The sequence below is a fragment of the Eulemur rufifrons genome, chromosome 24, assembly GCF_041146395.1.
Source record: "Eulemur rufifrons isolate Redbay chromosome 24, OSU_ERuf_1, whole genome shotgun sequence".
Taxonomy (NCBI): Eukaryota; Metazoa; Chordata; class Mammalia; order Primates; family Lemuridae; genus Eulemur; species Eulemur rufifrons.
In genome coordinates, this window is record NC_091006.1 from 14,973,610 (window position 1) to 15,001,094 (window position 27,485).

The 27,485-nt window shown below is 56.8% G+C and overlaps 1 protein-coding gene across 1 annotated transcript; it reads left to right on the forward strand.

Moving 5' to 3' along the window:
- Positions 1–27,311, forward strand: PPP6R1 (protein phosphatase 6 regulatory subunit 1). The gene is made up of 23 exons (XM_069458200.1): positions 1–519; positions 10,867–11,099; positions 13,232–13,418; positions 13,502–13,639; positions 13,720–13,785; positions 15,583–15,695; positions 15,781–15,894; positions 16,452–16,614; positions 16,699–16,851; positions 16,934–17,068; positions 17,433–17,497; positions 17,604–17,719; positions 17,810–17,895; positions 18,032–18,121; positions 18,199–18,296; positions 21,336–21,393; positions 21,481–21,662; positions 24,863–24,993; positions 25,076–25,256; positions 25,375–25,445; positions 25,554–25,635; positions 26,239–26,340; positions 26,423–27,311. The coding sequence occupies exons 2-23, from the start codon at positions 10,873–10,875 to the stop codon at positions 26,490–26,492; spliced, it is 2,628 nt and encodes an 875-aa protein (XP_069314301.1). The 5' UTR covers positions 1–519; positions 10,867–10,872; the 3' UTR covers positions 26,493–27,311.
- Positions 27,312–27,485: the final 174 nt, after the last annotated feature.

Here is a 27,485-nt window from a genome sequence, read left to right on the forward strand (position 1 = left end):
GGAGCCGGGCGTCGGAGGCCCTGAGGCGGACCGCAGAGCCCGGAGACCTGCTCGGTTTGGGGAAGCGGGCGGTTGAAGCAGGAGGCCTCCGCTTACGTCGGGCGCTGTTCAGCTCTGCGTCCTGCTCGGACTGCGGAGAAGGACGCTTTCCCTTCCCGCACGGCGCCGGGCTGAGCTGGGGAAACCGGGGCGACTTCCCCCGTCCTTCCCCGTTGAGGCGCCTGCGCGGGCCTCGCGACCTAGCTCAGCCGCCTCGGTGCGGACCCCGGAGGCGCCTTTGCGGGTCTCGTGACATCCCCATCGCACTAGCAAGCAACTCTGCGAGACTCGGCGCGCGAGGCCTCCCCGACCCGTGGGCGCGTGCGCGGGCCCCGCTAGCCCCGGCGCCTGCGCGAGACCCCGACGCCACCCCCCGCCCCACATACCGGGTCCCGGAGCGGGGGCCAGAGCCGCTGCGGCGGGGCGGGGGGGGTGCCCCGATGAGCCCCGAGTGCGAGGAGCCGCCGCCCCCCCTCGCAGGTGAGCGGCCCTCATCGAGGGACCCTGCCTAGAAGTCCGGGCCCCTCGTTCTCCTTCTCCCGGTCCTTTCGAGTCTATTCAGTCTTTTCTCCTTCGAATCCTTTCCCTCCTCTCTTGGGGTTCCCCTCTCCCTGCCCTGCCCCGTCTCTCCCCCCTTAGTCTTCCCTAGTCTCTCGGACTCTTCCCCTCACTCCCCTCCAAGTCTCATAGTCTGTTCCTCTCAGTCCCCCCAAGTCTCTCAGTCTTTTCCCTCTCGGTTTTTGCCACCCCCATTCTCCCTCCAGCCTCCCTTTCCCTGTTTTTTCTACCATGGACCCCTTCTTACACCCTCAGACTCAGCTCCTCTCTCTTACTCCTCTGGCCGACTGCCCCCGCCCCCCCAGGAGTCTTCCTGCCCTTTGGTTACCCTCTTCTTTTCCTCCATAGACCCTACCCTCTTGCCCCCTTCACCCCTTCACTCTCACCAGCCTTCTTAGGCTCCGTTGCCTCACCCCTGGGGCAGGCCGACTGGAGTAGTGGGGCTTTCCCTTCACCTTGACTGTGGCTCTCCTGCCCCTAGTTGCCTCTGGCTTGCTGTGAGGAGGGACTTTGGGTGCCAGCGTTCTCTGGAGCAGCCACCAATCGATCCTGTTTTTTAGTGAGATGAGGCCTGCTGAGGGCAGGGAAGGGACCCAGTGCTGGGCACAGGGGAGGAGGATCAGCCCCAGACCTGCCCTGGAGGAGGGGCCGGTCCCTGGGGAGACAAAGGCAGAGTGGTCCTGTCACAATTACTGTATGTGGTGATAGAGGTAACTCACGGCGCTGCAGGAGGCCACAGAGCGGGAGGGACTGGTGAGACTGGCTGGATGGGTGGCTTTTTCTGTCTAGGAAGAATGAGTAGGAGTTGACAGATGGAGAGTGGGAAGAAGGGCCTTCCGGTGGGAAGGAACAGCACGTGCAAATATGTCAAGGTGGGGACATTCGGGGAGCCATGAGTGCAGTTATGTTGGGAGGGGACAAAATAGCTTGGCTGGGGTGCTTGTCCAGGGCCTTACAAAGTGATCTCTGGTTAGGGTCTTTCTTGATCACTCTTTTATACACAGAAAGACACGCGTCTGTGCTGAGGACGCAGACGTTACCAGTAACACCCACCTGAAAGGCAAGATGTTTCTAGAAAGGAAGCTGCGTTGTCTCTCAGGTGTGGTACTGGGTTCACAGTTGTAGGGAAACTGCAGTGGGGTTGTGTCCAACCTGAGGGCAAGGTTCTAACCATCAGTGCCCATGGCAGATGGAGCAAGAACTGAAGATTGCCTGAAGAACACATTACGAGTTGTCATGTATGGAGCCCGTGCAGTGACCTGCACAAAACACAGGGAAATGCTCGCCACACCCTGCTGTGTGCACTTAGTGGTGGTGGAGTGGTGGTTGCTTGTGCTGCTTAGAATGTTGTGCTCTGTTTTCTTAAAAAAAAAACTTTGGCCTATCATGTATCATTTTGCTTAAATTAAATGAGACCATGTGACTCTGGCCCTGGGCTTGGGATCAGGAGGCGGCAGTACAGGCTAATTGTTTAGAGCAAGGCCTTTTGTCCCAGGGACCTGGGTTCGAGTCCTCACTCTGCCTCTCCAAGTGGTGAGACCTTGGACAGATTATTCGGGTGTGCTATGCCTCCTTTTCCTCGCTGTAGATGGGAACAACAGGAGTGCTCTCATAGGGCCGTTCTGGGGATTAAGTGCAATGTTTCTAGGTGCCTGTGGCAGAATGCAAGGCACAGTAAGTGCTCCAGAATCAGTAGCGTTTAGGATTATTATTTGGTTCGAGATTCTCTATTGCAGGTCCTCAATCGTGGGTGATTGTGTCCCTCCAGGGGCCGTTTGGCAATAGCTGGAGATGTTTTTGGTTGTCACAACTGGGGGGAATGCTACCAGTGTAGTAGGTGGAGGCCAGGGATGCTGTTCAGTGCCCAGGAAAGTCCCACCGCCACAAGGAACTATCTAGCCCAAATGTCGGTAGTGCTGAGGAGAAACCCTGCTCTAATGCTTGGGTATTTTGTATAGTTTTGGGTTATGTGCTCTGTTGCACTCCTGAGTAGCTGTGTTGTGTGAGGTGTGTATTGTGATTTACTATGGTCTTTTTGGTGGTTGGCTTTTGTTGGGTCATCTGTTTCTTTCCATTATAGGAAAACTTGCTCTTCTGGTCCTCCCCTCCCCCCAGTTTTTTTTTTTTTTTTTTAAGGCTCTATGGCCAAGTGACCTTAGCAGATCACCTTCCTCCTCTGGCTTCAGTTTTTATTAATTCAACAAGTATCTTTAACTGTGAGCTTGGCCTTATGCTAGATCCTGGGGGATTGGCATCTTCCAGGGGGAGGTAGATGACTGAACAGGCAAATCCTGTCACAGAGCTGAGGCCCAGATGCTGTGGAAGCGGTGTGGAGCAGGCCCCTAACACAGTCGGGGAGGCTTCCTGGAGGAAGTGGTGGCAGTGTGGAGGCCTGAAGGACCCAGGAAGAGCTAGTCAGGCTCTGAGAGCCCAGGGAAGGCGGAGGAGCGGCCCTGCCGGGGCTGAGAGCAGTCAGGTGTGGCGCCCGGTGAGGGTTGTAGCAAGAGATGAGGTGAGAGAGGCCTTCCCTGATTGTCAGCTCCTGGCTTGCTGGGGACATGCCCTCCTTTCCATGCCAAACCATGGTTTTCCCTTTGCACACAGGTTTTGTGGATCTTTTTGCAGGAAGTGCTGCTTTACATTAACTTCATCTGCGAGGTATTTCCCAGATGAGGAAACGGGTGCTGTGGGGTTAGGTCCTTGGTCTAGGCCACATAGAGGTTTCGGTTTGGAGAGGTTGAGATTCAAACCCAGGCCTTTGACTTTGGATCATTCATTCTTCCCCTCTCTGTCTATCCAAGGGCTACAAAATCTGCGCATTGCTCTTTTCCTTTAAATCTGTAACTAATTCAGGAGACAAGTTCTGAGTATGAGTGCTCAAGCCACCTCCCCAGTCCTTGGCCAAGTGTCCCTAGACTTTCTTATTACCTAATGACTCCCTCCCCTAGGGTTGGACCAGAGCTTCCACTTCCCCTGGGAGGGTGTGGTTCTGGGGTCCGAGGGGGAGGTGCCTGGAGTGCCCTCTGATTGGGGACACTCCCCCAGGCTTTTCCGAGCCATGGGAGAGTCCCAGCTCATCATGAGAATGGGACCAAAGCTATTTGGCCTTGGCCAGGTCCCATTTCTTTGGCCCCAGTGGCCCCTTCTCCCATGTGGGTGTCCCCAGTGCCTACCTTGCTGGGGTGGTGTTGGGTTCTGCAACCAGCACACACTATAGGTCCTGCTCAAGATAGTGGGGTTGCCATTACCATCACCCCATCCTTGGAATCGAGTGTTCCCAACCTCCTTTCAGATGTGGCTGAGAGCTGACTGAGTTGGGGGAAGTTAGAGGGAGGTGGTCTTGCCATCCTCTGAACCTCGGGCCCTTTAAGGAGCTGGGTGCTGGCCAGCCTGCTGCTGGTAGCGGCTCACTCCTTTCCTAGGATAGTCGGACAGACAGTGGCAGCAGCAATCCTGGGGACAGCTCTGTGGGAGCTGTAGTTAGGCCCCCTCTGAGTTTGAGAAGGGGCTGATGGTGTTGAAGGCCTTAGAGCAACACAGCAAAACAAGTAACCAGAGGCGATGGTGCAGAGCTGGCCGAGGGAGCAGAGGTAGTTTTCGTTTTTAATGGCTTCCTTTCTCATTTACAATTTCCCCTTCTTCCGTTTGCAGCCAGAGTCATGGTTTTCAAACGGTCGCTAAAAACCAGTGGTAGTCACTTCCGCTTTCTTGAAGTTGCTGAAAGTTGCAAAGAATGGGGGTGGCGGGGTGTGTGGCGCCTGCCAGAGTATTTGAGTGATCTGAGGAAAAGTACTTGAGTCACTCAGGCGATCGGGTAGAGCCTATCTCTTGCTCTTCTGTTTTTAGTGCCATCACCCTCAGGATAGTGACTGTTTCCTGCCTGTCCTGCTCAAAAGTGTTGCGATGTGGTCTTATGTCCAGACTGGAAGGGGCTTACACCTGCAGAGAAGCTGTTGTATCAGGACCACCTGCTTTAACTCAGCTCATTTTGGCAGGAACCTGACCTGATGGGCTGTGTCCCCATTTCACAGATGAGGAAATGAAGCTTAGAGAAACCAGTGCCCAGCCCAGGTTCACCCAGTTAGAGAGAACGAAAGCCACCTCTCCTTATTCCCGGGGTTTCCAGCAAGTTTCATAAAGTTGTACGATGGAGGCTGACAATCAGGGCTTGAAGCTGGAGTGGATTGAGAGTTTGTGGTGGGGGAAAGGTTTTTTCACTTTTTTTGTTTTTTCCTTTCTCCTGGATTTACATCTTAATTCTGTTTTTACTCTGAGAACTGATGTTTATAGGGTGTTGAACAAAAATTACATTTGATCCTTTCGTCTTGTGATTTTCAGAGGAGCCACCTGAGGTTGAGAGTTCAAGGGGCTGCCTGGGTTCTTGGGGCCAAGGCCCAAATGGAGGCTCCTGGATGCCACACACCAGCCAGCATCCTCCTGTCTTGGTCTGGCAGCCCCCACCTTGGTTTCCTGGGAAGCTGGCTGTGGGAGGGAAGTTGGTGAGATGGTAGCAAGTGCAGGGGGTTTTGAGGGTGGGGGCCATGGCCAGCACCCTTTAACCGAGTGCCTTAGAAGTGAGTGGGCAGGCCTCAGCTGAGAGCTTCTGCCTCCTGTCTAGAAACCAGGGCACATTGTCTGGAATGGGCAGGGTCCTGGCTCTGCCCCTCTGAGCCCCTTTTCCAAATGGGACTTTGTTATCAAAGGGGAACAGTAAGAATTCTTTACTTTGTTGTGTTGGTGGGGAGATGAGACAAAGTGCCTGAAAATGCAGGTGCAGGGAGGGTTCTTTGCAGATGTTGGCTTGACCTTCCCTGCGTTGCCCCCACTGGGGAGGGGGCTCACTTAGCTCAGAGATGTTGGGAGTGAGGAGTGGGGAAGGGGTACCTGGACGAGCTGCCCAGAGTGGAGCTTTAGTGGCCTCGTTCTGCCAGACCAGCTGGTGTCTCCTCAGCTCTAGGGTGGCTGGACATGGCACAAGGCCTGAGCCTGGCCCTGCCATGATGGCCTTGGGCAGCTTTTTTCTTTTTTTGGAGATAGTTTTTTATGGAGATATAATTCATATGCCACATGCTGTATCCATTTAAAGTGCACCATTCAGCTGGGCATGGTGGGTGGCTCACGCCTGTAATCCCAGCACTTTGGGAGGTGGAGGTGGGAGGATCACTTGAGGCCAGGAGTTCGAGATCAGCCTGGGCAACATAGCAAGTTCCTGTCTCTATAAAACATTAAAAAATTAGCCGGGTTTGGTGGCATGTGCCTGTAGTCCCAGCTACTTGGGAGGCTGAGATGAGAGGATCGCTTGAGCCCAGGAGCTAGAGGCTGCAGTGAGCTATGACTGCATCACTGCACCTCCAGCTAGAGTGAGAGTGAGACCCTGTCTCAGAAATAAGAAAAAGTGTACAACTCAGTGGTTCCTAGTGTCGTCACAGTGTTGTGGAACCACTGCCTCAATTGATATTAGAACTATTTAAAATCACCTCTAAAGGAAACTCTTTCCATTTAAGAAACTGCCCTTGGCCGGGCGCGGTGGCTCACGCCTGTAATCCTAGCACTCTGGGAGGCCGAGGCGGGTGGATTGCTCAAGGTCAGGAGTTCGAGACCAGCCTGAGCGAGACCCCGTCTCTACTAAAAATAGAAAGACATTATATGGACACCTAAAAATCTATATAGAAAAAATTAGCCGGGCATAGTGGCGCATGCCTGTAGTCCCAGCTACTCGGGAGGCTGAGGCAGTAGGATCGCTTAAGCCCAGGAGTTTGAGGTTGCTGTGAGCTAAGCTGACGCCACGGCACTCACTCTAGCCTGGGCAACAAAGTGAGACTCTGTCTCAACAAAAAAAAAAAAAAAAAAAAAAAAAAGAAACTGCCCTTAATCCTCCCAGCTCCTAAAAACCTCTAATCTACTTTTTGCCTCTATGGATTTGCCTGTTCTGGACATTCCACGTAAGTGGAAACATGGTGTGTGGCTCTTTGTGCCTGGTGACGGTCCCCCATGTAGAAAGAGGCTGCCTGCTCCCCATGTCCGCATGCTTCACTCAGCACAGCCGGTGGCTGGAACTCGGCAGAGTCATGATTGATTGGTGGTTGCCCCTCGAGATGGTTCTGGTCCCAGGTACACCCAGATCAGATCAGGAAATCCCCCCCTCCCCCACCCCGCCCTGCCCCAGTGCCTCTTGCTTCCCACCGACTGTGCATGGTGAGTCACCTTTGCTGAGTCTTAGTATTTTCATGTGTGACACGGGCACTGTCTCAGCCTGTCACATTTCTCAGGTGAGACAGGAAGTTGGGAAGGGTCCCCTGAGGAGGTCTAGCGTTTAGGCACAAGCGGGGAGTTACCACTGTGCTGGAGGAGGTTCCCGGAGCAAGGAGGGGACAAGGTCATATATCCTTGTGAAGCAGTGGTGCTTTTGTCCTCACTACCACACGTGGGAAACACACACCCAGCACGTGGGTCGGCCTGAAGGCCAGCCCACCCTCCCCTGCCTGCCATAGTGATCTTGCACCTGCCTCCGCCTCATGGTTTAGGGAGCCCGTAAGAGTGGCTGGGGCCAGGGTGGGAGTGATTTCACTTGATGGATGCCCTCACGGGTACGTCAGCCTCCTGCCTGGGCAGAGGCCTTGTGAAAACATGGTTTGTCTTTCAGGTAATATTTTTCAGTATTTATGGCCACAGTGCCAGGTTCTGTGCTAGGTGCTGCCCCAGGTGCTCGAGGTAACCTAATGAAGAAGGTTTAGAGGAAAGGCTGTAGAGCTATCTGTTCAGCGCATGTGTATTGCAAGCATGTTGTTACTACATCTTAGAGATGCTTCTGGACAGTGGTGAGCTCTGTGCAGGTCGGAAGGCATGTCCCAGGGAGACATGAGAGAGCGGTGGACGGAGGCGGGCCTGGGGGCTGCTTCGGCCAGGCTGGTCAAGGAAGGCCCGTCTGCAAGGTGAACACTTGGCAAGGGACCCAGAGGATGAGAAGAAATCTGTTGTTAGGACAGCGTTGCTGAGGTGGACCCAAGCTTAGAGTGTTCTGGAAACAGAAGGCCAGCTTGGCCGGGGTGAGTGCGGGGCAGGCATGAGGGAGGCTGGAGGAGCCAGGCCAGGTTTTGAGGTGGTGTTTGAGAGCAGCCAGAGGCTGCGGAGGATCCTGGGCACAGACTGGGGAGCTCTGTGTGCTGCCTGTGAACAGAGGGCAGGGCCTGCTGGGGTGCTGGGCGTGCGGGTAGAGGAGGGTGGTTCTGGTTATTATTGGGGGCCGTCGGCAGTGCCTGGATTGCAACAGGGGTGGGGGCAGGGAGGCCCTGAGGAAGCCCCTAGATTTCTGGTGGTGTTGGGTTGAGGGGAGAGCTCAGGCCTCACAGTAACGACAGGTGGGTATGGGCTGTGCTGTCATAGCTGGGTCTCAAGGGGCCTGAGGACTGCAGCCGACCCCCTGTCCACAGGGGCTGTTGAGTAGGTGCTGGGTGCCAGGGACAAGGGGGACCAGGGGCCTAGCATCCAGCCAAGTCCAAGGACCAGGAAGGGAAAAGCTCGTCCTTGGGGTGAGAATCAGGTCAGGGTGGGCCACGGCCAGAACTGCTCGCCCAGGCAGGGCACGTGCTGGGGCCAGCTGGGCTGGAGCTTGCTCATCTATCTCACAAGCGTCTCGGCGTCCTCCGCACAGGCCCTGTGCTGGGGACAGCACTCCTCACTCTGGGGACGGAGTGCCAGTTCCAGTGCTCACCACCCCCAGATCTGGGCTTGGGCAGTCACCTCTCTGTGCCTTAGTTTCTTGTCAGTAAAATGGGGTGGCGGTTCTTTCCTGTGGTCATGAGAGGCAGTGGAGGTAATGACTGTGAGGTCCTTGGAGGAGTGGTCAGCACAGTGGAGGTGCAGGGCAGCCGACAGCGGTGTCTGATGTGTCCAGACAATGCCCTCGTTTACCCAGCCCTGTGCCTTGGGCAGCCCCAGGAGCACAGGGAGACTGGAGGCTGCTCTGGGGAGGTGGCAATGGGCACAGCCTCCCCAGGGCGCTGGGGTCAGAGCTGGTGCAGAGGTCGGTCAGCAAGCTGAAAGGAGGGCGGAGGGGCATGGCTGAGCCAGCGGGGAGGCTGGGTGTGGGCAGGGGCTGGGCCTCAGGGCCCTGAATGCCGGGACCAGGGGAGCTGCTGCAGGGCTCTTGGCTGGAATGAACACGAGGTGCTCAAGTTTGTGCTCAAGGGTGATCACTGGAAACAGCAGGCAGGTGGGGGTACTGCATGAGTCACTGCTTGCCATGGACTAGGGGCCAGGAGACCCCAGAGGGGAGAGGGCTCTCAAATGCCCCCCGCCCCGGTCTCAGGCCTGGAGTCTGCCACTGTCTCCTCCTGCCGCGCTTGCCCTCACGGCTGTTGCTGGTTGCAGAAGTCTTCCCTCCACTCTACCTTCAGTTGTCCTTGGCCAGGGTTTTGAGACCCACAGTGCCTCCCACCAGGATTATTGATTTAGAGTCACTGAGGCAGACGGCAGCCTGGGAGCAAGATCTCGGCAGTGCTGACCTGAGCCGAGCCAAGCCTTGGGGTGATCACCTTGGCAGGCGGAAGTGGCTAAGCAAGGAGGCAGGGGAGGCTTCTGTGTCAATCCTGGCTTCAGGTAGGGCAGGAAGGAGAGCTGGGTGCTGGTGGCATCTTAGAGGAATGGAGGCTCAGGATGCCCTGTCGTCAGCCTAGGCTGCTTCCCTGAGCTCTGATGTCTCTTCCCTGGGCCTGGTGCTCCATCTGTGGTTGTCTGTTCCCTGGGGTCCTGGTCCTGGGGTGGCCGGTGGGTGTTAAGGTGGCAGGTCAGGGACTCAGGGAGGCCTGCAAAGAGGGCATGGCTGGCCCCAGCAAGAGGGGGCAGGCAGAGAAGGCACAGAAGTGTGTTGTAGGAGATGGACTAGCATCTGCGTGCCTGGGAAGTGACGGGTGGGGGCTGTGGAAGAGGCACCCCAACCTCCTGTACCCTTCTCTGTCCTCAGTGTCCTCCGGGGTGACTTGGGGGTGGCAGAGGCCTCTGCCTCAGGCAGTTGTGCAGTTGTCAGGAGGCAGGTAAGGAGCATAGCTCTGGTCAGCCCCTTGCCTGTAGTGAGAGCTCTACAAATGCTGTCCTTGGGGACCAGGTGGCCTGTGAAGAACTGGGAAGCCACCTGACTTGCCTGGGCTTTGGTTGCCCCTCATCCTGTGTGGTGGGATGGTGACGGTTTTCTTGGGGGCGGTGGTGAGCTTGGACGTCATGTGCACAGTGCACGTGCAGAGCCAGGAGCATCGGAGCCTTGGAGCACAGAGCTGAGAGCACAGGTCTGAGGCTCAGAACAGCGTTGCCTGGCGTGTGGTTAATGCTCTGTATGTGCTACTCTTATTGCCCGCTAGGTATCTGTGTGGGCACGGGGTAGGGGCTTTGGCCAAGGTGAGGGCCAGATGCTGTCCTCCGGGGGAGGGGGACAGGGTCGGGGACAGGGTCAGAGCCAGGAGTCGGTAGCCCACTTTGTTCTTCCCAGGCAGAGACTGCTTATCCCATCCTGGGTTCCTTTGGGCCCTGGTCAGTGGCTATTCTGGGAGCATCTCCCACCCCGCCCCCCACCTTCCACAACTTTTCCTCTTCCTTGTCCCAGGCCCTGGTGCTGGGTGGTGAGAGGTTGGTTGGGGTGTGTTTGTGTGTAAGTGGTGTCCAGGCAACAGCCACAGCCTGGAGACAGCACAGACTTCCTCTCTTCCCCCTGCCCCCACCCTGAGCCTCCCACACAGCCCTGGGTGATTTGTTGGGCTGGGCAGCAGCCGTGCACTGGAGGTCATGGGGCATTTGAATTCGTGCAGCGAATACAGATGGAAGTGAAGCCAGAGGTTCAGGCTCTGCCCCTGGGATGTCCCTGCCCTGATGTGGGGACAGTGGACAAAGGCCCTCATGGGGGACAGGGCCCGAGGTCACTCTATGCATAGTGTCCAGCCTCTCCTTGCAGGCCCTGTGCAGTCCATACCAGGGGACTTTACCAGGCCTGAGGCTGAGGGGTGCGTAGGACAGTCAGCCTCGGGTGTGAAGTGATTCTCTGGACCGTAGGGGAGGCAGCATGGAGGCTGGAGATGGAGGGGGTGGGTGGGCTGGGGGGAAGCCGGAGAGGCCTGGTGTGTATGTGTGACAGAGGTGCTGAGCCCTGGGCTGGGGCTGGGCTTGACCTGAGGTTGAGGACCAGGTCTCGGGGAGAGGCTGTTCCCGAGGCAGGTGACCAGTGCCTCGTCCCGTGGGGGCTCCCATGAACATGTCTGACATGGTTGTGCCCTGGGCCCCCAGGGCGCCATGTTTTGGAAGTTTGACTTGCACACAAGCTCGCACCTGGACACGCTGCTGGAGCGGGAGGACCTGAGCCTGCCTGAGCTGCTGGATGAGGAGGACGTGCTGCAGGAGTGCAAGGTCGTCAACCGCAAGCTGCTGGACTTCCTGCTCCAGCCGCCCCACCTGCAGGCCATGGTGGCCTGGGTCACCCAGGAGCCGCCCGCCAGCGGCGAGGAGCGGCTGCGCTACAAGTGAGTCCCTACCCTGCACCCCAAACTCTGGCTCCAGGCTGGCCTGTGCTATCTCGGCGTCTCACACACTCACCAGGAACGCCTCACAGAGACAGCTGATACCAGGACCTCCAGTTTGGGGATGAGCACCTGGGTGTAGACCAGGCCTGGGCTCCAGACCGCTTCAGGATGCCATTTCTTAAAAGCTTGTTATGGAATTTTCCCAAAGTACTAACAGAGGGATGAGAGTGAAGTCCGTGGACCCTTCACCCAGCCTTAACAAGGAGCAGTGCTTTGCCAATCTTATTACATCTGCTAATATTCCCCCCATCTTTTTTCCCTGGTGTTTTTTTTTTTTCCCCCTAATTGAAATCTTTATGGCAGCTGTGGGAAGTAACAGAGATCCCAAGTACCTTTGCAAAACTACTAGGACATCACAGCCAGGGTGGTGATGTTGATACTGTCCGCCTGTTGAAAGGTTTTCCAGTTTTACTTGCACTCTCTGCGTGCGTGTACACGTTAAGTTTATCACCTTCATGGGTTTGCGTATCGGCCACCCCAGTGCCATCCTGAGCACTTCCATGACCCCAAGGACCCACACTCGCCTCCCACCCCAGCCTTGACTCTTGGCAGCCACTGATTTGTTCTCCATTTATGCAGTTTTGTTTGAAAATGTTTTAAAATGAATCATGTAATAGGTAATCTTTTAGGATTGGTTTTTTTCTCAGCATAATTCTCTGCTGATTGATCCAGGCTGTTGCATGAAAAGATAATTTTTTTCCTTTCATTGAGACTAAGTAGCTAGGTCCCACCAAGATCAGCCTCAGCTCACTGTGTCCTCAGCTCTGAGCACTCACCCTTGCACCGTGGAACGGCCTGTGGGGCTCCCAGTGCGGTTTAAAGCACATCCCCTCATTCCAGGCAGCATCTTCTTCACTTGTGGTTCTCTGTGAATGTCTCTTTTGTGTCTGCCCACCCGTGCTCCCTGGTGCCTGGCCAGCCCCTGGCATGGGGGCAGCTCTGTGCACATGGCCACCCCCTCCTGCCTGCTGCTCCCTGCATGGTAAGGGCAGGTGTGCTCCAGGTGCTGGCCTCAGGGGAGGTGGGACCAGGCAGGCAGGGCCCTGTCAGGGATTTGGGGCTTGTCTTCCCTGGTCTCTGTGGCCCTTCCTGGGCTCTTGTGAGAACCTCCTGTTGGCCTCCTGGTTTGCTGGTGCGGGGCTCCCGCTCTGCAGGGTGTGCCTGCTGCTGCTCCTCGCATGGCGGCCAGGCCAGGGCAAGGGCTGCTCCCTACTTTGCCTCTTATAAAGTGGGGACTCCAGGGCCTAGCAGGTCCCCTGCTGCTGCTGACAGCACCTCCAGCAGGGCCAGCAGTGTCTCTTGTGCTCCCCCTGTCTGTCAGACACCACCCATCCCATGTGTCTTCTCTCCCTCCTCTGCTCTGACCTCTCTCTGCTTGGAGCCTCTGTCCTGCTCATCCACCCTCACTCGAGCAGCGTCCAGTGGGCCGTGGACTGTGCCCTCGTGCACCAGATAGCAGGAGGACACTCAGGGAGCCTCCATTTTGATATCTGTGCCCTGCTGGCCCCTGGGGTCCGTGCCCTGCCCCAAGGAGCCCACTTTCCAGGGGAGGGGGCACTGTGGGGTCCCCTACAGTCAGGCCTAGAGCAGATTGTGGTCCCATGGGACCCTTGCTGACACGCTGGACAGGGCAGCTCTTGTCGTGGGGGCTGTCAGGCACCATGTGAGTGTTTAGGCAGGAGATGAGGGTGGAAGTTGAGAAAGGTCTTCCAGGGTGGGGCTGGGGGGTGGGGAGGAGAAGCTCAGGTGGCCCAGGAGAGGCAGCCTGAGCTGGGGCAGTGTGTGGGGCTACTTGGGAAGATGTCAAGGAGGCAGAAGGGATGGGTGTTGCTAGTGGGGGGTCAGAAAACACTGGAGCTTCAGGCCTAGGGTCAAGTCTTGGGGTGGTGAGGAGCCCAGGGAGGGGCGGCTAGGTGTGGAGGGATAGAGGAGGCCTGCCCAGGGGCCTCATTTCCCTGGCCCCACCCTCCACCCCTACTGTGCTGTATCCCCTTCCTGGACATGGGTCTCCCTTAGTGCCCGGTGCAGGGGAGAGGGTGGAGCCTCCCGCCCACCCCACACTCGCCCCCCAGGTACCCCAGTGTGGCCTGTGAGATCCTGACCTCTGACGTGCCCCAGATCAATGATGCCCTGGGTGCCGACGAGTCGCTCCTGAACCGGCTCTACGGCTTCCTGCAGAGCAGCGGCAGCCTCAACCCCCTGCTGGCCAGCTTCTTCAGCAAGGTCATGGGCATCCTCATCAACCGCAAGACGGACGAGGTGCTCTGGCTCTCCCGGCCCGTGGCCCACAGTGGGGTGTGTAGGCCAGGCCTCTGTGCATGACACTGCCCATGTGTCCCCAGCTCGTGTCCTTCCTGCGGAAGAAGGACGACTTCGTGGACCTGCTGCTGCAGCACATTGGCACCTCGGCCATCATGGACCTCCTGCTGCGCCTGCTCACCTGTGTGGAGCAGCCCCAGCTGCGGCAGGACGTCGTCAACGTGAGTGGGGCAGCCCCTCTTCATGGGGGTGGGGCGAGGGGAGATGGACAGTAATGGAGCCCCTGCCTTCTCACCCTCAGTGGCTCAACGAGGAGAAGATTGTCCAGCGGCTGATCGAGCAGATCCACCCCTCGAAGGATGACAACGTGAGTGTCACTGGCGCCCCTGCAGCCTCCCCTACAAGTCCATTTCCCATGCCCACTCGAGCCCCTTTTAAAAGAGGAATTGGTGAGAAAAAGGAGCTTTGAGAACCAGATATGTCCACACCCTCTGTGAAAAGGATTCTGTGTATGTGGAAGGTTTCTTCCATGAACCAGGAACTTGGTACATAATCCCTTCAGGGAAGGGGTCTCTGGCCCTGGGCCTCACTTCCCGCCCTCCCCACTTTGGCCTGTGCTGGCTGCTGGGCCTGGTGGCTCTTTCTTTCTCCATCTCCCCTGCCCAGTTAACCCCCTGCCCAGTTAACCTCCTGCCCAGTTAACCCCCTGCCCAGTTAATCCCCTGCCCAGTTAACCTCCTGCCTGTCAGCTCACCCAGCAGCAGCCCTGCTCTCGAGAACAATTGTTCCCCAGTGGCTCGAGGGGCCCTGAGTCTGTGTGTTCCCCTGGCCTTGGGTCTTCTCAGGCTCTGAGGCCACCGGGAGTAGCGTGTCCTAGTGATGGTCTTGGCCTCCAAGAGGCTCACAGGCTTGTAGAGCGGAGACAGGGCTTGGGGCTCCCCCAGGCGGGCCCATCCCTGGGAGGGTGATGTCTGTTCGGGCCTTTGCAGCAGGAGGGGGCTGCGAGCCATGTGGCAGGTGCCTGTGAGGGGCCCTGAGGTCTGGGGGCCACGAGGCCAAGCCCTGGCAGCTGATCGTTGGGTTAGACTCAGCTCTGCTTGCACTCCTCTCTCATTTCCTTTTGAATCAGCTTTACTGAGAGAGAAGTTATATAGCATACAACACCCACTTAAATGTATAATTCAGTGGTTTTTAGTACATTCACAGCATTATGTAACCATCACTGTGTTGAATTTAGAATATTTTTTGTCACTCCAAAAAGAAGCCCTGCAGCCAGGTGTGGTGGCTCACGCCTGTAATCCCAACACTCTGGGAGGCTGAGGCAGGAAGGTCACTTGAGCCCAGGAGCTCGAGACCAGCCTGGCAATAGTGACATCCAGTCTCTTTTTTTTTTTTTTACTCCCCCACCCACCTTTGGAGACCTGGTCTCTACAAAAAAAATTTAAAAATTAATGGGGTGTGGTGGCATGCACCTGCAGTCCTAGCTGCTCGGGAGGCTGAGGCAGGAGGATCACTTGAGCCCAGGAGTTTGAGGTTGCAGTGAGCTAGGCTGACACCACTGCACTCTTGCCCAGGCCAAACAGTGAGACCCTGGGTCAAAAGCAAACAAACAACAAAAAACCTCTACCCATTAGCAGTCCCTCCCAACATCCCACCCCCTTTATCCCCTGGCAAGCCCCAGCCTGCTCTGTCTCCATGGAGCTGCCTGTTCTGGGCATTCACATCAGTGGGATTATGTACCACGTGATCTTCCGTGTCTGACTCCTTTCCCTCCGCGTGAGATTTTCGAGGCTTATTCATGTGGTTGCGTGTGTCAGTGCCGCATTGTTTTTCATGGCTGAGTAATAGTCCAGTGTGGCTACACCAGTTTGATTTATCCATTCACCAGTCGACAGATGTTGTGGCTGTTGTGGAAAGTCTGCTGTGTGCATGGATGGTGGGTCTTGTGTGGATGTCTCCTCTCTGAGAGTCCTTCCCTACTGTCTCCAGCAACTGTTCGTTCTGGTGTTTGGTGCCTCTGTGCTGTGCTCCATGACACACATGTGACCATCCTTTCCTTTCTCTAAGGGGCTGGGGCTGGAGGGTCAGTGCATTGCGGGTCCCAGCGCCAGGGTGTGGAGGGCTTAGTGGCCCAACCGGGGTCCTCACCTGTCTCTCCTCCCAGCAACATTCCAATGCGTCCCAGTCCCTGTGCGACATCATCCGCCTGAGCCGGGAGCAGATGATCCAAGTTCAGGACAGCCCGGAGCCGGACCAGCTGTTGGCCACTCTGGAGAAGTGGGTGCTGGGGCCTGAGGAGAGGAAGCGTCCTGAGGGACCCCTGGGTCCCTGGCCCCTCACCCTGACCACACCTATCCCCCAGGCAGGAGACAATCGAGCAGCTCCTGAGCAACATGTTCGAGGGGGAGCAGAGCCCCTCTGTCCTCGTCAGCGGGATCCAGGTGCTGCTGACCCTGCTGGAGCCCAGGAGGCCAAGGTGAGGGGCCACCCGGCCCTGTGTGGGGGTGGGCAAGGGTTGGGGTGAGGCTCTGAGACCCTCAGAGCATCAGGCAGGGCAGGTCGTGGTGTCCGCCGTGCAGAGTGCCCAGCCGCCTCACCACGTGTTGGCTGGTGTGTTCCCTCTCAGAGGTCAGCATCGGGTGGGAGAAGAGTCTTTCTGTCCTGTTGACAAGTGAGGACACTGAGGCTGAGTACACTGCCCACTGCTGGGGTGGGGCTGGGACCCCAGGTGTGCATAGAGAGGCTCCTGAGCCAACCCTTACCGTGCAGGGCACTCAGCCATCAGGCTCTGTCCAGCCCCATACCCCTCACCTGTTCCCCCAACAGGGGACTGCGGATGTTGCCACCGGGCCAGGTCCCTGCCCCACTTAGCCAGCCCTGCTCTTCGCTGCCCGCTGGCCTGGCCTGTCCAAAGGGCACCAGACCAGAGCAGCACCCAAGGGCGTGCCCTTGTCCCTCCAGATATGCTCCTCACGCTCACTCCCATGTAGGCTGCCTGGGACTCACTCTGCCCTCAACCCTGCCCTGCCGCAGGTCTGAGTCCGTGACCATGAACAACTTCTTCAGCAGTGTGGATGGGCAGCTGGAGCTCTTGGCCCAGGGGGCCCTGGATAGCACCGCATCCAGTGTGGGTGCCCTGCATGCCCTGCGCCCGCGGCTTGGCTGCTTCCACCAGCTCTTGCTTGAACCGCCCAAGGTCAGGACCAGGGAATCACAGTCCTCGGGGAGGTGGGTGGCAGGGAGGGTGGCCCTTGGGAACCAAACCTCCCTGCACCTACAGCTGGAGCCGCTGCAGATGACATGGGGCAGCCTGGACCCACCACTGGGCAACACGCGCCTGCATGTGGTCAAGCTTCTAGCCAGTGCCCTGAGCGCCAATGACAGGGCCCTGACACAGGAGCTCCTGGCACTGGACGTGCCCAACACCATGCTGGTATGGGGTGGAGTGAGATTGGGAGGGGCTGGGACTGGGCCTGGGGCTGCGGCTCTCTGGTGCCAGCCTGTGTCCCCCATAGGACCTCTTCTTCCACTACGTCTTCAACAACTTCCTGCACGCCCAAGTGGAGGGGTGTGTGAGCACCATGCTGAGTTTGGGGCCCCCTCCTGACAGCAGCCCTGAGACACCCATCGAAAACCCTGTTGTGAAACACGTGAGCAGGGGCTCATCCCTGTGGGCCACCCTCCCCTGAGGCCTACCCCTCCCCTTCAACACGTGTGTGCATGGGCTGGGGAGCAGCAGGGGTGTGAGGGCCCAGCTTGAGCTGGGGGGCGGGGCAGGGGTGGGCGTGTGAGCAGCTGAGGGGCTGTGAGGGCATGTGTGTGCGTGTGCTACATGCTCCTTGTAGAAACAGCAGAGATTAAGGCAGGCTTAGGAGGTGGGGGCCCAGCCTCCCTCCCTCCCTCCCCACCATGTGTGGATGGGCCTGGTGAGGCACCTGCTGGGAGGGGACCCTGCTGCAGGCTGAGATCCCCCATGTGCAGCCCCGCAAGGCACCACATTCTGCTCTCCCACAGCTGCTGCAGCGGTGCTGCCTGGTAGAGCGGATCCTGACGTCCTGGGAAGAGAACGACCGTGTGCAGTGAGTCACCACTGGCCTTTGTGCTGCATTGGGAATGGGGTAGTGGGGGATGGGCCAGGGGCTTGGGCGGCCCTGGTGTCCAGCTATGGCCTCCACTCTCTCTCAGGTCTGGGGGGGGCCCGCGGAAAGGCTACATGGGCCACTTGACGAGAGTGGCCAATGCCTTGGTGCAGAATGCGGAGAAGGGGCCCAACGCAGAGCAGCTGGGGCAGCTGCTAAAGGGTGAGGGCCTGGGGCTGGCCTGGGGCGGGGGTGGGAGGAGGCTGGAGGCTGAAGGGCACCCCACATCCTCGCTCCTCCCTATCTGAGCAGAGCTGCCCAGTGAGCAGCAGGAACGGTGGGAGGCATTCGTGTCAGGGCCCTTGGCAGAGACCAACAAGAAGAACATGGTGGACCTGGTGAGTCCTGGCTCCTCCTCCTGCATCCCTCTTGCTACAGTCTCTCTTGGCCTGGTCTCAGCCTCCCTCTTCTCAGAGCTGCCTACCCCGCCCTTGTCTGGGGGCTCCGGCAGGCCCTGACACCCCCCCACCCTAGGTGAACACCCACCACCTGCACTCCTCCAGTGATGATGAGGATGACCGGCTCAAGGAGTTCAACTTCCCCGAGGAGGCCGTGCTGCAGCAGGTGGGCCTGGGGCTGTGCTGGGGGGAGGGACTCAGCCTGCCCAGTTCCCTCCAACCCCTGACTTCTGCGCCCCACAGGCCTTCATGGACTTCCAGATGCAGCGCATGACCTCATCCTTCATTGACCACTTCGGCTTCAATGACGAGGAGTTTGGGGAGCAGGAGGAGAGTGTGAAGTGAGTGTCCCCCAGGCCAGGGCTCTCTCCTGCCTGTGTCAGTACATGCACCTGCGTGCCTGGTGCAGCCCAGCCCCAGTCATCTGGGGGGTGGGGGTGTCAGGGCCACAGCCTCCTGTTAGATGAGTCCCAGCTGTGGAGTCTCTCTTCTCTGCAGTGAAGGCACAAATGTCCCCAGTGCTGGGGACTCAGAGCAGCTCCGGAGCCCCAGTCTCAGCCTTCGGGCCCCCGGGCGGGGAGGTGCATAGGACAGTGGGGGGAAAGCAGACCTGCGGGTTCTGGCACGGGACTGTGGTTCAGAGCTGGCCTCTGTATGTGCCCTCTGGGTGGGCGGATGTGCCGAGCACAGGGCGCTACCTCTCCTCCCCTCTGGAGCCCTTGGGGTGACAAAAGATTTTTTTTCAACCACCAATTCTATTTTTATTTGTTGGGCAAACAACATAACATCATTCAGGTCTGGGAGTTACGATTGTGAAATTTTGTTTTCTGAGTTTCTTGCTATAAGCATCTATTGCTTTTACAGTTAGATAAAAAAATTAAAATTTATTAATACTTTGTAAATTAATTGGCACAAGCAACCTTGTGACAGCGGAGCGTCAGTGAAGGGAAGACAGCCTGGAGTCTGGGTGGGAGGTTGGAGGGCGGCAGGGCTGTGGCAGGGCCAGGGCCGAGTGGGCACCTTATAGAAGGCTGGGCTCATCCAGGCCATGGGTGCGGCTCCTCAGCCTCTGCCGCTAACCACCGCTGACCAGGGGCAGGTCATCTGTGTGGCCACCGTCTGCCCTGGAGGTGAGGTTCTGGAACTTCCCCTGTGAGGCTGGGCATAGCAGGCCCCTGCCCGGAGGCTCCAAAGGGAGGTGCTTGGTGAACAGCGTAGAGGGTGCCATCTCGGTGAGGGCGGTGACTTGTGGAGCATAAGTCCACGGTGTCACTGGGAAAAGTGAAAGAACACCGCTGCCAGGGGGTAAGGCACAGAGGCTGCCTGTATTGAGACCTTGCAGAGGTGCTGGCGTGGGCGGCCGGTTGAGGAAGGCCAGAGTCAGGGAGCATTGGGTGCTACCTGCGTCTGCTCTGGGCACCTCCCAGGGACCATCCCATTGCATGCCCGAAACTGCCCTTGGCTGCAGGGATCCTACGCCTATTTATAGCCCGGGAGACTGAGGCCTGCCCACAGCTGCACCATGGTCCCTGTGCAGCACAGTTCAAGGGCACTGTGACCAGCTGCAGTCAGCTGTGGCCTCTCTGTGTCCATAGCTGGGGCAGAGGCCCCCTAGGTGCAGACGTGAGATCCCGTGTTTGCTGCTGCTGTGCCCAGCATGGGGGCCTTAGGCAGCGCTGGTCCTTGTTGATCAGAGGCCAGTACTGAGACCCCTGGAGAAGAGGCTCAAGGGAAATCCCACCGCATGCTGGCGGGGACGGGCGGACTGTGGTGGAGGGCGTCGGCGTGACCAGCTGCCCTTTTGGGATGAAACTGTTACCACCTCCTCCACCAAGATAAATTCCAGTGGGTTAAAAACCTGAAGTGTAATAAAACTAAACCAAGGAAAAGTTCTAGTGTGGGAAATGGATGGATATTTTTATAATCTCGGGGCTGCACATGCTGCCCTGTGGGGCTCACCTGTCACGTGCTTAGAGTCAGCAGTTGGGAATTGCGAGCCGTCCATTATCCATTGATCTTTGTGGCGGAATGTTTCGTCAGTTTGAGAAGAGTGATCCCTTGGGAAGTATCCCTAACACATGAGCCAGAGCGTGGTCCCCCATGTAGACATAAAGTGCCCTCAGCCCATGACAGGAGAAAGACCAACACCCCAGGAAAAAGCAAGCAAAGGCTGAGAACAAAACAAGCAGGCGATGGTGGCGAAGCCACCGGCTGTGCTGGTGGGAGTTGGAGTTGATGAGTCCTTTTTTGGCTGAGTGTGTGGATAGTTAAATGTGTGGATTTAATTTCTTAATCCAAGAATTGGCATTTCTGTGAGGTTGTTTGAAAGAGAATTGAGCAAAGGTGCATGTGCAGGGCTGCCCAAGTCAGCGTGTTTGTGACGCTGGGAGGCTGGAAGCAAGGATTGGTGGAGCGTGTCGGTGCAGTGCTCCTGGGACAAGCTGCGCCAGCTCAGTGCTGAGGACCTCATGTGGGCCCTGCCTTGCGCCAGGGGTGGTGGCGTTTCACTTACATTCTCAAGGTGATTCTCTTGCCTGTAATTTAGAATTTCAGCCACAGACACAGGCGTCTTGTGGTTAGGGAAGGTGATTTGTCATGCCGTAGCCCCATGCCCTGGTCGTCACTGGCTTGTGTGAGTTTTCATTGACTCAGCGAACCGTGTTAGCACTCAGCTAGGTCAGTCAGCTGTGTTCCAGAAGGGTAGTGCCCGGACAGCCCCCCTCACCATCACCAGCACTGCACGCTGTCACTGAAAACGAGATGGCAACAGCCACGACATCAACACACCCTGACTTGGACAAGTAAAAAGGACTCACTTGCATTTTTCTTTGATTTCTACTTGAGTTGCACATGGCTGCTAGTGTAATTGGAGGCCTAGCACAGTGTGGGGGTAGAACAGGTGCTGGCTGGTGTTGGCTGGTGTTGGCTGGAATCGTGTTTTGCAGTGAATGATGTTGTATCAAGTGGCCGTGAGAACTGGATTGACACAACCTGCACCGTTGCTCCTAGGGACAATGTGTGCATATGTGTAAACATCTCTCATTGAGGTAGATTGTTTCCTTGGTTTGGAAATGTTAAATGACTCTCCCGAGGCGGCTGGCCCAGCACAGGTGCCAGAGTGGGATGCACACCCTCCAGGTTCTTCAGAAGGCTGAGATCGGAGGGCACAGTGTGGCCTTTGTGGGAAGGTGCACCTGGCAGCTCTGCAGATGTTCACAAGTGACCCTGGACACTGCAGGTATTGGTTTTGGGGTAACGTGTATTTTAGGGAGTAGGTGAATTTGCCGATACGCAATCCATGGGTAGTGAAGGTCACATGTGGCGAGTGAGCAAAGAACAGAAGTGCCCCGCCCCTCACCACCCCTCTGCCTTCTCTCTAGCGCACCTTTTGACAAGACAGCCAACATCACCTTTTCCCTCAATGCGGATGACGAGAACGTGAGTGCTGCCCCATCCTGTGGTTGTGTGCGTGGAGGCTTGGGGGCTACGGGCAGTGCAGCGCATCCTCCCGCCTCCTCCCTGCAGCCCAACGCCAACCTGCTCGAGATATGCTACAAGGACCGCATCCAGCAGTTTGATGACGACGAGGAGGAGGAGGAGGACGAGGAGGAGGGCCATGGCTCAGGGGAGTCTGATGGAGAGGACGGCACCTGGCAGAACAGCCAGCTAGCAAGGGCGGCCCGCCTGGGCCAGCCCCCTGGTGTCCAGTGAGTCCCCCCAGCCCCCTTCCAAGCATCCACTACACAGCAGGGCTGACCGAGGCTGAAGTGAATGAGAAAAACAAGGAAGATGTATTGGTGTGTGTATTAGTTGAAGGTGCTTTTGATTTTGAGTGATGGAAATCTAATTGAAATGAGTTAAGCTACAGGAAGAAAAGGACGCGAGCATTATCTGTGGCTGGAAATATGGGCAGGTCCTTCAGGTATGGCTGGGTATAGGTGCATCTAGAATATCTCCTTCTCCGCTTGCTCCCTCCGTCCCTCCACTATGCTGCTTTCTCTGTGTTAGCTCTAATGCACATTTCCCCAAAGCAGGGTGGAGTAGTCCCAAGTAGCTTCTCTCCTCTAATTCCAGTAAAATGAGAGATGCTGTCCCTCCCCAGTTAGGCTGTGATTAGTTTTTTGCACAGATGTGACATTGATTTTTTTCTAATACTGGCTGGCACCAGAATCAGTGTAATGATGCGGGTTGATGCGTCTAGATTTGCCAGCATGAACACCAGTGCACGGTCTGCAGCTGTGAGCCTTCGCCTCGTAACTTTCAATTTGGAAATTAGAGTGTTTTAACTTTTTTGTTGATGTAACGTGCATACCGATAAGTATACATCCTAAGGATATGGCCAAATGGGCACCTGTCAGGAGCACAACCACCCCAGTACCTGTTGTCCTCTGTGTATGCGAGGTTGCCGCCAACACCCTCACTTGTGTCACTTAGGCACAAGTATGTGTCATTGCCAAATCCAGCAACGTAACTTAGCCCTTGGTTTTCTTCTAAGAGTTTTATGGTGCTAGTTTTACGATTTTTGATTCATTGCGAGCTAATTTTTGTATATGGTGTGAGATAGGGGTCCAACTTTATCCTCTTACATATGGATAATCAGTTTTCCTAGAATCTAATTTTGAAGACACTGTTTTTTCTCCAGTGAATAGTCTTGGCACCCTTGTAGAAAATCACTTGACCATGTGTGTGCGGGATTATTTCTGCCCTCTGCTCCGTGTATCTCTCTTTATGCCAGTGCCACACCGTTCTGACTGCTGTTGCTTTATAGTAAGTTTTGAAAATGGGAAGTGTGAGTCTCCCAACCTTGTTTTCCCAAATTATTTTGACTATTCGGGATCCCTTGAGATTCCGTATGACTCTTAGGCTTAGCTTGTCAGTTTCAGCAAAGCCATGTGGGGTGCTGGTGGGGATTACAGTGAATTGTAGGTCAGTTTGGGGACTGTGTTACCATTTTGACAGTAGTACATCTTCCTGTCCATGAATGTGAGATGTCTTTCTATTTGTTTATGTCTTTTTACGTTTTTCAATGATGTTTTCTAGATTTTAGAGCATAAGATTTGCACTTTTTTTTTTTTTTTTTTTTTTTTGAGACAGAGTCTCACTCTGTTGCCCAGGCTAGAGTGAGTGCCATGGCGTTAGCCTAGCTCACAGCAACCTCAAACTCCTGGACTCAAGTGATCCTACTGCCTCAGCCTCCCGAGTAGCTGGGACTACAGGCATGTGCCACCATGCCCGGCTAATTTTTTCTATATATATATTTAGCTGTCTATATAATTTCTTTCTATTTTTAGTAGAGATGGGGTCTCGCTCTTGCTCAGGCTGGTCTCGAACTCCTGAGCTCAAACGATCCGCCCACCTCGGCCTCCCAGAGTGCTAGGATTACAGGCGTGAGCCACCGCGCCCGGCCAAGATTTGCACTTCTTTTGTTAAGTTTATTCCTAAGTATTTTATTGTTTTTGATACCATTGTAAATAGAATTTTCTTGAAATCACTTTCATAATGTTTGTTGCAAGTATATGAAAATACAGATTTTTGTATATTGATTTTGTATCCTGTGACCTTGCTGAACTCATTTATGAGTTCTGTTAGTTTTAGTAGATTCCTGAGGATTTTCTATATACAAAATCATGTCACCTATGAATGGAGGTAGTTTTCCTTCTTCCCTTCCAATCTGGATGCCTTTTATTTCCTTTTCTTGCCTGAGTGCCCTGGCCAGCATCCAGTACCACGTTGGACAGAAGTGGTGAGAACGGGCATCCTTGTTTTGTTCCTTAGCTTAGGGGGAAGCATTCAGGCTTTCACCATTGAAGTATGCTGTTGGTTGTGGGTTTTTATAGATGCCTTTTATCAGGTCAAGGGAGTTCCCTTATATTCCTTGATTGTTGGGTGTTTAAATCACAGATGTATTTTCCAGTTAAAGTATTCGGTAACACTGTTAAGACAACATGTGTTCAGCATTTTGGCAATCCTGTGCCGTCACGCACACGTAATGTTTAGGTCAGTGACACCATATATACAACGGTGGTTCCATAAGATGATAACAGCATATGTTGCTGCATCTTTTCTATGTCTAGATGCATAAATACTTGCCGTCGTGTTACAGTGGCCTACAGTGTTCCCTGCGTAACCTGCTGTACTGGTCTGTAGCCTGGAAGGATAGGCCGTGGACACACCGCCTTGGTGTGCAGCAGGCTGCGCCCGCTAGGGCCGTGTGGGTGCTCTCTGTGGCGGTCACATAGTGGTGAAATTGCCCGGCAGTGCATTTCTCGGAACAGATCCCCATCGTTAAGTGACACGTGACTGAAGTTTGCCTAACCCTTCCCCAGTTGATGGATATATAGGTTCTTTGGGGTTTTCTTTACGGCTGCAAGTTGTGTGTTAGCATTCAGCCAGTAGTTTTCGGGCAGCTGTGGGCGCCAGACATTGTTTTCAGGGCTGAGGATATGGCAGTGGCAAAAGCCAAGCGTCTTTGCCTTCCTGGAGGGCCTAGCTGGAGGAAGAGGGTTAAAGTAAGCCCTTCCGTGCAGAGGATGGTGCAGATGGTGGGAAGGCCTGTGAGGTAGATGGCTCTGGTGGTGGCCGGGAGGTGACCGAGAGCTGGTGAGGTTGCAGTCTGGCCTGCACTTGCGAGGGCCCATCCTGCATGGACGAGTGGGTGTGACTGCGTCCTTTCTGCTGCCGCAGCCCTCGCCCACATGTGTTCTCAAATGTGGCCCAGAACTCCCTCACCTGCTGGCATCTCCCAGCCCCTCCCTGCGTCTTCACACTCCCGGGCTCCCCGGCCCCCTCACCGTGCCGTGGCCCCCAGCAGATGTCTCCTGGGGCTGGCCCTGGGCTGCGGGGAGTGGAGGGCGGGTGTCCGCTGGCCCATCTCACACAGCCAGCCGACCAGGTGGTTTCTGGGCAGGAGTGGAGGCAGCACAGACAGTGAGGATGAGGAAGAGGACGAGGATGAGGTGGACGAGGAGGGCGACGGCCGGGCAGCCCATGAAGGGACCACCCACCCCTCCTGCCCCAGCCCCAGCCCCCAGCCCTCAGGTGAGTCAGGGGGCAGCTGTGGCCAGGTGCGGGGTTGCCTGCTTGCCACCAAGCTCACTCTGTCCTGCCTGCTCCATCCTAGGCCCCAGCTGGACAGCCACCTTGGACCCAGTGCCTACGGACGCCCCGGCTGGCCCCCGCATCTCTGGGGAGGTGGAGCCGTGCTCTGGGCTCCCAGCCCCACAGGGGCCCCCCGACATGCCCCAGGGCCTCCCTGCTCAGAGCCTGGCCAGCCCTCCAGTCCACGATGCCCCACAGCTCAGGTGAGCAAGGGACCTGGCGGGTGGCTGCGGCCAGGAAGCTGTTGCCGGGTCCCGGTCCTCTCTTAGGCTCAACTGTTGACTGCAGCTGCCCCCTTGGGCTGCCCCTCTCACCTGGCAGGTCTCAGGACCCCATTCCCCCCACAGCACCTCAGGAAGCCACAGATGGCAGCAAAGTAGCGGAGCCCTCAGGTGAGCCTCTGCTTGTATCCTGCCTACTAGTGGCCCAGGCAGAGAGTGGCCTGGCCAGCTCTGAGCCTGCTGGGAAGCAGGGGCTGAGTCATGGTCTCTCCTCCACAGCCCCCTGCCAGGCCTTGGTCAGCGTCGGGGACCTCCAGGCCACCCTCCATGGGATTTGCTCCGCCCCCAGCTCCTCGGACAGGTGATGGGGGTGGGGAAGCTTCTGAAGGGACACCTGGTGCCAGGAGAAGCCTTTTTCCTCCTTGGTGAGGTGGACTCTGGGTTCATCCTGTTCTTGAGCTGCTCCAGGTCATCCTTACTAGACCCCCCAGGCCCAGCCTCTTTTGGGTCCCTGCACCCTCTAGGCTGTTTTTTTGAGTAGCCTGGACTCAGAGGGCCCTTTGCAGCCCTAGGGGTTGGGAATGGCCCCTGGGAGGGTGAGGAGTGTGCAAAACACCCCTGTGCAGCTGTGCCTGGCTGGCCTCAAGTGCCTCCTACATGGGGACCAGCTCCTGGGGGGTAACCAGGGCAGCTGGATATGAGTCATGATGGGGGTGTTGTTTGTCCCCCCGCCTAGGGCCATGCAGTCCCCTCATGCTCTCCCATCTGATCTGTATCCTGGTGGACACCCGTGTGGTCACTGAGCATTTACTCGGGGCCAGCCCCACTAGTAGACCCCTTCCAGTGGGGCAGGTGGCAGGTGCACACCCAGAGTGGGATGACTCAGGTGGTGACAGGGTGTGAGGCGTCAGCCGAGGGATGGGGGGGTGGTGGGGCTGACAGCCTCACCCCATCTTGCCCACAGTGCAACCAGAGACCCCTCTACCTCTGTCCCAGCCCCTGGAGCCCCCCAGACCACAGAGGGGGAGAAGAGCCCAGAGTCCGTGGGGCCTCCCCAAAGCCAGAGGTGAGCAGGTGGGTAGCAGGTGGGCAGGGTGGGGCTGGTGGGGCAGAAAGTGACTCCAGGGTGTGCCTTTTCTCCTTGGCAGTTCCCTGCAGCCTCCTCCGATGCCCAGCGGCTCCGTCTCAGGAGGGCCTGCGTCCCTGGGCCCTCAGTGAGTGTGGCCGCGGCCAGGGGCCGGGCAGAGGGATGGGTCTGCGAAACCCTCACTCGACATCTCCCTCTGTTCCCAGGTAGCTGCCTGGCCGCGGCGGCCAGATCCTCCGTCCTCCTCATGGACCTCCTGGGTGGGGGCAGGGCGGGTCCCCCACGGCCCCCGTCGCCCTCATTGCCCCGATCCCCACGTTCTCTCCTCTGGACTCCCAGGAGGCTGGTGCCAGGGAGACGGCCCCCCACCCCCATTTGCACTGAGAAGAGAAGTTCGGGAGGTTTGCCTCCTAGAATAAAGATATAGAGAGTCCGATAGAAAGCAGAGAGAGACGTATATTATATGTTATATAGAGAGAAGGAGGAGCGCAGAGAGGAGCAAGGACGCTGTGCTGGGCCGGGGCCCCGAAGCACAACCCTCCTGTCCTGTCCCAGTGGGGGTTGGCGTTGGCGTCACGCACTGGTTGCCCCATGCTCTGGTGCAGACGCCCACACCCACATCTGGCCCTTCAGCTCAGGTCCAGCTTGGGGGATGGCCTGGTGAGCATGGGGGCGTCAGCAGGGCCCGAGAAGGGGCTGTGCCTTTGCCCAGACCCTGCACTTTCACCCAGGCCGGCCAGCTCTGGGGAGCAGGGGCCTCAAGACAACATCCCCAGGGGCCCTGAATCGGGGTTTGGCTGGGTCCCCCTGTGTCCCAAGGGCCTGGGGTCCCAGCCCCATTGCCAAGTGGCCTTGTCCCAGCTCCCTCCTCCCAGGCTGGCGTGAGTGTGTGTGCGTTCGTGCCGAGCTTTTATTTCATATTGCAAATATAAATAAAGGAAGACAGTTTACGATTCCTGCTGGTCAGACCTTGAGTTCTGGGATAGGTTGGGGTGAGCCTGTGCCCCAGCCCCAGGGCCTCCCATGCCTGCCGCAGGTCACCTGGGGAGAGCAGCTCCCTCTCTGCGCTGGTGACCTTCACTAGGCCCTCTGTAGGACTCTGCTCCTAAATCTTGATGGCTGCC